General features: G+C 50.4%; 6 protein-coding genes across 6 annotated transcripts; 3 read left to right on the plus strand and 3 right to left on the minus strand.

The window, feature by feature from the left end:
- Positions 1 to 460: 460 nt before the first annotated feature.
- ALT_0944 (uncharacterized protein) lies at positions 461 to 4,586 on the minus strand (the record flags this gene model as incomplete). The annotated part of the gene is made up of 5 exons (XM_033558724.2): positions 461 to 636; positions 687 to 1,807; positions 1,867 to 2,000; positions 2,132 to 4,385; positions 4,444 to 4,586. 5 exons carry the CDS (start codon positions 4,584 to 4,586, stop codon positions 461 to 463), a joined length of 3,828 nt encoding a protein of 1,275 aa, XP_033414615.2.
- A 316-nt stretch (positions 4,587 to 4,902) lies between these two features.
- On the plus strand, positions 4,903 to 6,225 carry cdc123 (cell proliferation protein CDC123; the record flags this gene model as incomplete). The annotated part of the gene is made up of 2 exons (XM_033558723.1): positions 4,903 to 5,030; positions 5,097 to 6,225. 2 exons carry the CDS (start codon positions 4,903 to 4,905, stop codon positions 6,223 to 6,225), a joined length of 1,257 nt encoding a protein of 418 aa, XP_033414614.1.
- A 293-nt stretch (positions 6,226 to 6,518) lies between these two features.
- On the minus strand, positions 6,519 to 7,400 carry ALT_0946 (dodecenoyl-CoA isomerase; the record flags this gene model as incomplete). The annotated part of the gene is made up of 2 exons (XM_033558722.2): positions 6,519 to 7,155; positions 7,210 to 7,400. 2 exons carry the CDS (start codon positions 7,398 to 7,400, stop codon positions 6,519 to 6,521), a joined length of 828 nt encoding a protein of 275 aa, XP_033414613.1.
- A 593-nt stretch (positions 7,401 to 7,993) lies between these two features.
- ALT_0947 (protein PET100, mitochondrial) lies at positions 7,994 to 8,393 on the plus strand (the record flags this gene model as incomplete). Its single annotated transcript, XM_033558721.1, has 2 exons — positions 7,994 to 8,044; positions 8,136 to 8,393. 2 exons carry the CDS (start codon positions 7,994 to 7,996, stop codon positions 8,391 to 8,393), a joined length of 309 nt encoding a protein of 102 aa, XP_033414612.1.
- Positions 8,394 to 9,151: 758 nt separating this feature from the next.
- Positions 9,152 to 9,370, minus strand: ALT_0948 (uncharacterized protein; the record flags this gene model as incomplete). Its single annotated transcript, XM_033558720.2, has 1 exon — positions 9,152 to 9,370. The coding sequence occupies one exon, from the start codon at positions 9,368 to 9,370 to the stop codon at positions 9,152 to 9,154; it is 219 nt and encodes a 72-aa protein (XP_033414611.2).
- A 1,953-nt stretch (positions 9,371 to 11,323) lies between these two features.
- ALT_0949 (peptide chain release factor family protein) lies at positions 11,324 to 12,019 on the plus strand (the record flags this gene model as incomplete). Its single annotated transcript, XM_033558719.1, has 2 exons — positions 11,324 to 11,542; positions 11,612 to 12,019. 2 exons carry the CDS (start codon positions 11,324 to 11,326, stop codon positions 12,017 to 12,019), a joined length of 627 nt encoding a protein of 208 aa, XP_033414610.1.
- Positions 12,020 to 12,177: the final 158 nt, after the last annotated feature.

Consider the following 12,177-nt stretch of genomic DNA (forward strand, 5'->3'; position numbering starts at 1 on the left):
CTGGCTCTTTGTCGATTTCTTCATGATTCCCACATTTGACTCTCTTGTATCTCTCGTGTCCACCAACTTACGTCTTCCCTGGTGCGCATGGCTTCGTGATGACTTTGGATGTGACAATTACTCGGAGATGACGGCGAAGGCTCGGCTCACTTGTCCGTGAGTCTTGTTTATATATAAAATGATACATAAGTACAGTTACAATGATCAATACAAGAAACGAATAATGACTCGGTATCCGTCCGTCTATCCGCACAAGCGTCTATAATATCCCCAGGGTATCGAAGTAGTGCTGTAACGAGTCCGCGCAAGGACCAACGATCAGGTGTCAAGCACAAAGAAAAAGAAAATACAGCGAAGGAAAGTCTAGTCTGAAGGGGTGAATGGAAAAGACCACAAAACAGCAGTACAAGAATTAGCCGACGACCGACCGGAGCGCAGTAGAACAACGCTTGTATTGTCATCAGCCAAGAGACTCGCTGACAATGATCTCCGGGACAGCAGGTAGCGTCGGCGGTGGGGCGGCTTCTTGAGCAACTCTCTTCTCGGTGGTCTCTTTGGCGGGGACCTCTTTCTTTTTCTCGGCGGCTTCCTGCGCTTTGCGCACAGAGTAGTACTTGAGGAAAATAATGATCATGACTAAATGTGGGTTAGGTCAGGTCTGCAAGGAGTAAAGGGGGTGGACCTACAGGCACTTGTAGCAACAGCCATGGCAGCCCTCCTGGTCAGAATCCACCGGAGACCTTCAATTTCACTCTTGCCGTCGCTGTTCAAGGAGACAGTGATTTTATAGTTGAGTTCCTGAACCGATGTATCAATGCTACGTTGCTGTTCTCGAGTCGTCATCTTGTGGTCGTTGAACATTCCCTTGATGTCGTCTTTCAATCCCGCAAGCTCCTGGTTCAGGCGCTGGGAGAGAATATCCGCCTCGTGTTCTAATTGTGCTCTGGACGCACGCTGCCTCTGCATTTCGGAATTTCGAGCTGTCTGGAGGGAAGACTGAAGCTCCGAACAGGCCGCTTTGAACAGATAGGTCTCATTCTCGACATCGGATTTAGAAGTCAGGCTTTGCCTGGCAATGTCCAGATTGTTGTGCAAAATAGTTCGTATAGCCTTCATAATGGTGATGGATTGCGCTTCCGTAAAGCCGCCTTTTGATAAGTCGCAGACGAGGGAGTAGGTATCGAAGTGATGGACATATGGGGCAGGAGTCAGGTGCGGCTTATTAGCGGAAGGTGATGTTTCCGTAGGGGTTAAGGGCGACGAAGGAGATGGCATATGGAGAACACCTTGGAGTGGGTTATCGTTGAGGGAATTAGGTTTGTGCCCATCTTGGCTTGGACGTTCGGTGGGAACTGGGGAGACAACATGGATATCCGGGGCGTCAAGGTCGGGCTCTGACTCCTCCTGTGGGTGAGACTCATTCGAAGACTGGCTCTCGCGAGGTTGCGCTGGCTTTGGGTCGTTATCCTTCTCATGTGAGGCGTCCAGAACGTCTCTCTGAGTACCATCTTGTGACCGCGATTGGTCAAGTTGGTGGTTGCCGTCCTTCGCCGCTGGCGTTTTCGACTCTTGCTCTTTGGACAACTCTTCTTTGGGTTTCGACGGAGGAGGCAAATTGGCCTCGGCGGCGGGCCCATACCGCCGGTGATATGCTTCCTGAGAGCGATATCGACTGGCGTGAAACGCACGATTATGTGACGGACTCCGAATGGTGCGGTAGGGGGACGGTTCGCATGTTCTAATCGCGCGCATCAAATGCGGATACAGAAATGGTAACCGTGGGGAAGCCATAATGGAACAGTCGGAGCTACCGCCAGATCATTCGAGAAAGCATGTATTGAAGCCGTAGTGTAATGGGTTGCGTACACAGGTAGGAAGTTGGCAAGAAGGCATTCTAGCTTTCCCGCGGCGAAGTTGGTTGCGGGTCGGAACGTGACGTGGGCGGTGAAGAAGCCGCGGAATAATGATAGTTTAGGGCGTTGCCAGTTGGTGGAAGGTACCTGATGATTAATTAGAAAGATGGATCGAGCTCAGTTCTTGCTAAAGTTATGGTTATGGTTATGTATGTGCATAACAGATGATATATACAAGATGTTTGGTTTGATGCGGGTCATGATTGCTCTATGCCCACTGCCAGAAGCCCGAACAACAGATGCGTCCGTTTCCAATAATCGTGGGCTCGTTGCTCAAGGATTTTGACCGTCTTCACGTTCGAGTTTAGACAGCTGGAGAGGCGGTCTACAGCGTCTGACAAAGAGTCCTGAGCCGGCTCTGTGGTCGACAAAGCATTGCTCAAGTAGACTAGATCGAAGTAGAGCTGGATCTTGTAATCGTCGGTGTTCTGCGCTGTGATTGTAGCATCGGCTTCCAACTGCTGGATTTTATCATTGTCTCCATTCTCAACTGTTTGAGCTTCTTTCGATGCTGCGCCTTCTTCCTGATCGTGTACTGACTCCGAAGCCTTCTTAAGAGTAGCTGCGGCGGTGGCCCAAAGCTCTTTTCGCAATCCTTCCTTCAGCGCTTGAGTGGTAGACACGTCCCACAGCCCTAAGCCGTAGTCATCCATCGTGTCTACAAGACGTCGGAGAAACTTGAAAATTGCTGGTGAAGGCTGGACCGGAAGTTCGGGGTCACCCTCCCAAAGGCTCCGACCTGGCAATATCTTATTTGTTTGGGAGGCGCGTTTGGGCCATATATTCGAGGGCTCTGTAAGTGTGACTATCCGTGCGGTAAGGATTTCTTGCAGCTGAGGGACGATCTCTTTTGAAAAGGCGAAATCGCTGGAAATGAAGTCAACAGGCAGGCCCTTCCTAACCAGTCTAATGAGTTTTAACAGGAAGGCGGCTTTCTTGTCTCGATGAGAAGATCCAAAGGAATTGAGAATCTCGGCGAAGGATGACTGTAGGTAGTTGAATGACTCCCGAACAGATCGCTGGAGGGCGTCTTTCAGCAATGTAGTATCGTCGTCGTTTAGTATGGCTGGTATATCCATGTCCGCATCCTCCTCTTCTCCTCCCTCGAGGATATCGGTCCAACGAACTCGTTTCATTTCATTGATATACTCCTTGGACTTGCCAATGGCCGCAAGCCAGGTTTCGTACTTTGCTAACACCGTGGATATGTCTGCGTCGCGGCCAAGCAATCTATCTGCGATTGTTTGTTTGAACGCGGCCGCACCATCTGAGAAGTCAAGGTTGATTAGTTCGTCATCCCAAAGGGAGAGAGTCTCAACGTGTTCATTGGTGTCCCAATTTGTGACCACAGAAGAGACAGCTTGGCCGAATTGCTCCAACTCTTTGGCCTGATCTGATAATATTTGGCTGAGCCGCTCATTGAAAGCAGTTCGAATGCCCTCTAGGACGTTCATGGGCGAATGAGTAGGTGTTGAGCCCCAGGAGCTGAGCCATAATTCCAAAGTTTTGCGGCGAAGAGCGAGTAATTCAGAGAGATTGTACCAGTCTGTCAAGGTGTGACTGCAGCCTTTGACGAAAGCGTCGAACGCTTGCCTTGACCACTGTTTGATTGTCTTTTCGGCTTCTGGTTTCGACAGCTCACTTAGTTTGATCCAGGGAGTGAAATTCTTGACGTCTGCAGCTACCCAACGTCCCAGCACATCAATACTCAGTTCATCGAGACTGAGGATGTCAGGATCGGCCAAGATAGGTTTTGCTTTCAACTTATTGAGCACATCTGACAATCGGCGAGAATGTAGAGTCTTCGAGATTTGCAGAGTTTGGATGTAGAGCTGTAGAGCGTTCGGAACGTTCTCTCCGGACAACTCAGTAAGTCCCAGCAGGTTTCCAATGACATCCAGGCGAACGTGGTGAAAATGGCGAATAGCATCGTCGGATGAGGAGCTTGTCGCTAGGCAATAAGCGGCCAATGACTCGATTGTATCGTCAACTGTGGACTTTGCGGACGCGAGTCGCTTGTCGATTCTCTTCAGGAGTGTCCGTCGAAGGGACGCTAACTGGTTGCGCAAATTGTCCAGAAATGGCGGGATGGTCTTCTGCTGTGAAAGGGTTTTGTGAAGCAGTCGAGAAAGAACCAGTAGTTTCGCCATCAGCAGTGTGGAACCGCGCTTTCTCAGTAGATATGCAATCGCCTGTGTGCAGCGGTGGAGAAGTGAAAGCTGAGCCCCCAGTGCTCGTCGCTCTGTTTCTGCACTTGAATCAATTCCCTGGACTGCAAAGCCGGAGAGCGCGAGCTTCTCACCCTTGTCCTGAGCATCATCCTTTATCTGATTCATGTGCGCATGTATCCTCTCGATCAATCGTGGGTTGCATCTTCGTCCAATATCGGCCAAAGTCGAATCCACCTCCTGAATCTCGCGGTTCATCAGGACAATTGTCTCGGCAGTCCCAACGAGATCTCGATACCTCGTTCTGAGTGCGACTTTAATATCAGCAATAATTCCACCCAATTGTCTTAATGAACACTCACCCTACGAGAGCCCGGAGCCTCTCCTTGTTGCTCGCGATGTCCCGACGTAGCTCCTGTTCCAGATGGCGAACGGTGGGAATTGGGTACTGGAAGGCATCCTGCCATGACTTGAGGCTTTGTGGATCCGGACCGGTCGACGCCATATTGACGGACGCAGAGGATGCCGGAGGAGAAAATGCCAACAACACGGAAAGACAATGGCTGATGAGAGCTTAGCTGTGCCGCAAGCAATGATCATCAACGGTGCCTCAGGCACCACACGTGGCATCTCGATCTTACAATCTTACAATACGTGACATCCTGTATTTGACTAATCCACAAATGGTAAGTACCTACTTGAAGGACGGTAAACCGGCCCCGCTGAGTCACTAAAATACTCATAGATACGGATAAATCGAGGATCTTTGCCCCTCATATATTTCTTTATCGATCTTTTACTTTTACGACTCAACAACGATCATGCCGCTTCTAGACCCTGATACACAGGCTCCGGCTGAATCTTCAGCGGCGCAGCCGCAGAGGCTACCCTTTCCCCCTGTGACTTACTCTCACATCCTTCATTGCTCTTATCATCACTGGCAACCTCGGTATGCTCCTCATGCTTCTCAAACGTCTGGGAGTTCATAAAGTTAACTAGCAGCGTCGTGGACTAGATACCGCACACTCACCCCTAAATCTCGTGCTATACCTTTGACGCCTTCATTCGTGTCCTACCTCCGCGCCGATGGAATCGTTCTACCACCAGAGACCACACAGCCACAGGGCGATGATGACCTAGACACATTCTCCGACGACGGTGCAGACGAGGAGTCAGATCCATCCGTTGAATGGCAAGAAATCCACTCCCAGATCAAGTCGACCATCTCAGAGTTTGGTGGCAAAGTAACACCAAAACTGAACTGGAGTGCTCCAAAGGATGCCGTGTGGATGTCGGCGACAAACGATCTTCAATGCCGAACCCCAAATGATATATACCTCCTCCTGAAGAGCAGCGACTTCATCACACACGACTTGGAGCATCCATTTGATGGTTGCGTGCCGGATACAGTCGATTCGTCCGATACGCCTGCCACCCAGCCCGATATCCCTTACCACCTCGTCCTCCGCAAATACGTCAACTTCAATCCCTCTCTTGAATTTCGTTGCTTTGTACGCAACCGTGTACTTCTGTGCATGTGCCAGCGCGACCAGAATCATTTCGACTTCCTCTTCACGCTGCGGGATACCCTTCGATCACGTATCCAGGCTTTCTTCGACGACAAGCTCAAGGACACCTTCCCAGACCCCAACTTCGTCTTCGACGTGTATATCCCTGAGCCGCACCAGCGCGTGTGGCTTATCGACATCAACCCCTGGGCCGATAGGACCGACCCGCTTTTGTTCAGTTGGCTGGAAATCCTGCAGATGAAGGATCCTATTGGAATAACGGAAGAGGGCGGAGACGCTCCCGAGGAAAGCTTTGTTCGACTCTCTCTCAATGGTGCCAACCCCACCGTAGTGGAGGTAAATGGAGATGAGGATTCCGAGTCAGAAGAAGAAGAGGTTGGAAGCGCGGACGATGGAGACGACTCGCCGTTCCTCCCCGAATTCCGTCTCGTGAAGCGTGACGACCCAGAGGCATATTCTTTCAGTACGCCTCAGTACTCCGCGCACAAATTACCCAGAGAAGTTGTTGATGCGTCTCTCTCTGGGCCAGGTGGCATGAGTGAGTTCTTGGGTAAATGGCAGGATATACTAGCCAAGCAGACACAGGAGGATACGGACAGTGACGATGAACGATAACTACATTCACTTACTTTGCTACTATGACTTTCGATAGAGAAAGCCTCTTGGTTCACGGGGCATTTGGATGGACGGCGTTTTGGAACCGATAAAGCAGGGGAAAGTTTCATGTATAAATAGCGTTGCAGTTTAAGAAATGATTGCTTCTTATGGCAAGATCTCTATGTTCCAAATTTCTGCTATCTCGTAGGATTTTCCTCACGGGTAACTGTTAAAATCCGTATCCCTTGGTAATGAATTACATTGTCCAAGGAGCAATGCTACCGCCATATCTACAATGCAAAACGCAGCATCTACAGCTTATGCCTCTTCTCACCCGAGGCCAACTTGCGGAATTCCTCCTGCGGATACCCCTTGACGAACCGCTCCATGCCGGCAAAAACCTCATACGTATTCTGACGGTCGAGAAGCTCCCGCTCCGGACGACGAATGAGCTCTTTGATCTTAAGCAAACTCGATTGGTTCAGATGCGTACCCAGACGATCGTCGACCTCCTCGAGGACCTTCTTGAGGAAGCCCTCTGAGTCATCGGATTTGCCGGACGGAGCGGAGATGACCTTGTTCACGAAGCCGGTGGCCACCAGCTCCTCGCAGGTGATCCGCTTGCTCATGATGAGCGCCTCGTTAGCCTTGGAAATGCCCAGGCGCTCAACGAAGGCGCGGGAGGCGCCGCCCTCGGTGACGAGACCGAGGGAGGAGAATGGGGTCAGGAGGAAGGTGTGCGGGGCGGCGTAGATGAAGTCGGCGAAGGCCACAAGGGCTGCGGAGAGACCGACTGCTGGGCCATTGAGTGCGGCGACGAGGATCTTGGGGTGGTTGTAGACGGTGCGGGTGAGGTCGAGGTTGTTGACGACGAAGGTACGGGTAATCTCTCGCCGGGAGTCGCTGTTCAGGCCGCCGCCTGGCCGGGTGGAGTTCACGTCTGCTCCGCTAATGGGACGTTAGGGGTGGAGGAGCAGCTGAAGAAGAAGGTACAATGCTTACGCGGAGAAGTAACGACCAGTTCCTGTCAGGATGGTGATGAAGATGTCATCTCGCTTCTCAATTTCCCGTAACCGCTCACCGAGCAGATAGTAAAGGTCTGCATTGAGGGCGTTCAGCTTCTCGGGGCGATTGAATGTGATGATCGCAATGCGATCTAGGTATCTGAGAGTGATAAGTTCTTCGGCTGCCATTTTGAAATACGAAAAAGGGCGTTGCGGACGTGAAATTCAACGAAGCAGTCCAGCCGTGTAAGAATTAAGAGTCCCAGATATGTGGACAACTGAAATACTTATTGTCAACGAGTGGGGACAGGAGATCGGCCAGCGACGCTCCAGATAAATATCAGATCCTTTAGCTCCTCAGCATCCGGGCTATCCTCACGTCCTCATTCCTCACGGCAATGGAGCAGGAGCACCGCGCCGACTCTCATTATTGCGGGGAGGCCGACGGTCCGAGCTGCCAGCCGAGGCTCGTTGGCAGGTACATTGCAAGTCAGGTGACCAGCACGTGGCCTTGTTTGTCCTGTTTGCAGGTACCGCTGATCTGCCTCTCACCAAAAGTTCCGTGACACTGGTGGGCCGATGAAGTCCGCGGACTCAGATATCAAGTTCAATGCACAAGAAGAACGCCGCATGTGTCACTGCTCGTCGAATTAGCAATTAGCACAGAAAAGACAGCCTTGCAATACAGAAAACAGAGCATACAATTCATTCTCTTTATCGAACGCCGCATCTCCGGACCATACACTTTGCAATAGAACCCCATCCCATCACATCAACTCACAATGTCGGCCATCCTGCGCAGATTACAAGGGGGCAACCTCGAAGTCTTCAAGGTACATGCCTACCCCTCTCGCGTTCCCTTCCGCACGAAACACCTCCCCTTACCTGTCCACTGAACCGATCCCCATTAACCCGTGGCCATAGTTCGGCATGTATGTCATCTTCCCCATCGGCTGGATGTACTACTTCGGCACAAACCTCGACGAGCGATTCAGCGTACCGGGCTTTTGGCCCACCGCCGAGCAATCGCACAAGATCCCACTCGAGAAGGAAGAGATTGATCGGGAACTGGCTCGGATGAGGACGGTAGATGCGATCCGGCGTGAGCGACGGTTGCAGCGGGAGGCGATGGAGGCACAGGCACAGGCGCAAGTAGCTGCTCAGGCTGAGAATGCGGAGTGAGATTCGTCTGAGGGGATGATATATACCAGGGCGTGTGGGATGCGGTTATCAGGACGAGGACATTGGGTCTTATAGGCCGGAAGCTGCTAAGCTGGAAAATGGAAGGGAAGAAAAGGCATAAGGGCGTTCTGCGGGGTTCAGAATGGCCGGACATGTGGCATGGCATGATGGCCAGAGTGGCAGTGACACATGTACGATGTATGATTGCCATTTCTGTATAACACTCTTCTCTGGGCATATTAGGAGTTTGTCTTGTTTCTATGCAATAAAGTTTTGTCTGGTTAATTGGCTGCGTCTACGAGTTTACCTGGGTTGCTATACGAGACTGCCTTTGCTTTTACTGCATTGGACTGGACAAGTCGTAGCAACTTCGCCTTCTGTGCTGACATGCTGGGCAAAATATACAGCCAATCGAAAATCGTGCCAATTGGGTATCATGTCATTTCTCCCTGGCAAGAAAAGGCTGGTTTTCAATAAACATTAACAGTTAAAAGGATACACAGAAGGGCAAGAAGGACTCCTAGGGTATGCGCCCGCCTGCTTCTGGTTATTTATTCGAAAGAATAGGAAAAGAAGAGTCCCTTCACAACGCCTTTGTATGCAAAAGACCGATAACAAGAATGCTAAGAATAGGAAGCTGCGACATGCTCGTCGTCTAGGAAGACAAGAGAAAACGGTACTGAGAAGCGTATGCGAATCGACTTTGAGGTCGTGATAACGGTAGTATGTAATCGGGATCGCAAAAGAAGGAGATATGGTCACAATTCAGCGATTGGACCAGTGGCTGTTGCGGCGGCATCTTTGACCGTGTCATACACCATCTCTAGGGTTTTGGTGCTATTATCGCGGAATACCGCGCTGATAGAAGGCAGGCCCGTCGAGATGAACGGGCGTTCGCCCGCCCAGTAGTAATAGAGATGGCCGTAGATAGATCTGAGATGGTCCGGAAGGTAGACGTAGACGCCGGTGACAATCATAGTGATGAGGGTAAGGAGTAGTGTGTCTGTCAAGAAACAATGGTTCTTAGCAATTGCGAACAACAGAAACGCTTCACAGGCGTCCTCGACACTGAAGTCAATTGGACAGAAAGATAGCCAGCAAGGTCAATCATCCAGGGCAAAGGGAGACAACATACTAAAGATGAATTTTTCGGTAGGGGTGAGCATATATATAGCGAAAGTCACCTCATATTGATAAACCTTCAGGCGAAACCACCGAACCAAGGCAGTTGTTATCCAGAGAAGAGGAGCCATGGTTGGCACCGATTTGACTTGATGGACTCTGAACAATTGATTGCGAGTAGACAACCGGGTCAACGACTGAAGGGTGATGATTTTTTTCCTTCTATTATGAATGAACGGTGTCTTTTTTTGCTTTCCCCGTCTGGGCCCCTTAGTGGTCACACTTGTGCGGAGATCTTGTATTGGAGGACTTGGCGCTGTAAAGAGGCGATAATTGCTTAGGTAGTTTTAGGGTAAGGAGCAAGATATTTCAAAAGAACAGGATTGCTTGTCGAAGAAGCTCAGGATAGAATTGACCTAGGTTTCCACGGTCTCCTGGTCTGGTCTGATTGGGAAAGTAGTCAGCAGTCGGTCTACCTGACTGTGGGGCAAATAGTGGAAATTACCAGCCTAGCGTTACCTTTGAGGTCTCTTCAACCCAGGTTTGACAACTTCTCCCACTCAGGGGCTCAAGGGAGATTTAACTTTGAAGTGGCGAGATTCATTCAATTAAAATGTTGGGGCCGCTCAACTAGTCAAGGACCTTTAATTCGCCAGATAAAGATAACTGACAGGTTTCAAGATTTTGAGAATAGTGATCAACCCTTTCGGTGTAGTAAACAAGCGCTGACCGAGAAGATCAGCAGCTTGAGGAATTTACAGAACAAGCTGTGCGGGGACAATTATTGAGCGGGAGAAGATCAACATGTGGAGAGGTAGGTTTGATGCATAACAGAGAACCACCAACCTTACTTGGTTGAGGCATACGAGTACGACTACGACGTACGATTGTACGATTGTACAATATACAAAGGAACATCTGAGACAATATTAATAGGTAGTCCAGATTTCCGCTTGAACAAGGATGTTTTCTCAGACCGAGTCAGACGTTTCGATAACTGCGCAGGACAGTTCTAAGCCACTTGGTTCCACTTCAGGGTCCAAACCTCTAGCTACTATTAGCCAGATATCTGCTACCATTTTGACTGGAAGACAAGAATAGAAATCAAATTGCTGGTACTTCCACTCCATACTGAATTGGATCATGTCTAGAACATCACCTAGATACCCGCAGCGCATGACAGATATGTCAGATTTGTCAACATAGTTATGCAGGGGCGTGCATTATCGAGCAAGATCCGGGTTTTCATGATAACAATCTTTACAGATCTTGACTATCTCTGCACGGTCCACGGAGGACCGAGAACCCGAGTAGGAGCGTACGTCAGCCTCTGCTTGGCATCTGTAGCATCCCCACGAAGCTATTCCCCTCATGATGATCGTTATTGTCAACGCATGTCAATATCAGTAGTATTTTGCTGAGGGGGCTTCAACCTGAGGAGCTTCGGCCTGGGGTCTCGTCTTTGTGACTCAATGATACAGAATCGGTTCCAATTCTTCTGCCGTAACCATAATAGAGAACTCCCTACCAAGTAATCGTTCAGTCTGATCAGACAGTCTCTGCTACACTTGCCAGATTTACTTACGAAACAGTGAGAAGAAAGAAGTTTATTACTCTAAAGTGTAGAGACACTCCAAAAGAGCTCATGTCTTTTTTTCAAGATATTGCTATCGACACGAGGTAGCCCGATAGCGATCATAGAGCGAGAGGTATGCGTAGCTTCTTAGATAGAACTCATCGAGCACTGACCGCCCGCTTGACCCAACCTACCTATCAAACCCACTTCACAAGACAGACAAAATGAAACAATGCCACCCCCCGCAACAGCGACAACACTTCAGCGAAGCCTATCCATCCTAAGGACCTTCCTCTTACCCAAAGCCATCCACCCACCACCCTTACTCCGCCGCTCCTTCACCCGCGTCTCGTCCCTCTCCGCAAAACAGCTCCCTCCGCGCCTCAAAATTGACGATGCCGACTTGACGGTATCCTACCTCAAGGGCACCGGCCCAGGAGGCCAGAAGATCGTACGCTAGACTCCCCCCTCCACCATTGATCCCTCTTTGATGCCATGCGCTCGCTAACAACCCCAATAGAACAAGACCAACTCCGCCGTCCAGCTCATCCACAAACCTACCGGCATAGTGGTGAAATCCCAAGCCACGCGCTCCCGGTCCCAGAATGAGAAAATCGCTCGGCAGATCCTGGCGGATAAAGTCGAGGAGTTGCTGAAAGGTGATGCGAGCAGGAATGCCATTCGGGCTGAGCGCGCACGCAAGAAGAAGGCGAGCAAGGTGAAGAAGACTCGGCGGAAGTATCGGGACTTAGAGAAGGGGGCGCAAAATGAGGAGCATGAGGACGGAGACGACGTCGACCTAGAAGATGATGCGGGGGATGGTCCTGAGGACCAAGGAGCGCCGCATGTCCCTCGCTTGGATGCTAAAGATTCTACCACCGAGGAAAATTCGGATAATCACACCGCTGAACAGAAGCAGCTCAGATGATCGGGCGTCTAGTGTCATTTCTCTCGAAGCGTCATTACGGGGCGCCGTCTAGCTGCGAAATAGCCAGTCTACACTTCATCTCTGTGCTACTGCTGGTCAGGTCTTGCACCCATCTCGTGGACATAACAGACTCTTTGAAGGATGAATCGAACGTATCC

This window comes from Aspergillus lentulus (assembly GCF_001445615.1).
Source record: "Aspergillus lentulus DNA, contig: Alt01, strain: IFM 54703, whole genome shotgun sequence".
Classification (NCBI taxonomy): Eukaryota; Fungi; Ascomycota; class Eurotiomycetes; order Eurotiales; family Aspergillaceae; genus Aspergillus; species Aspergillus lentulus.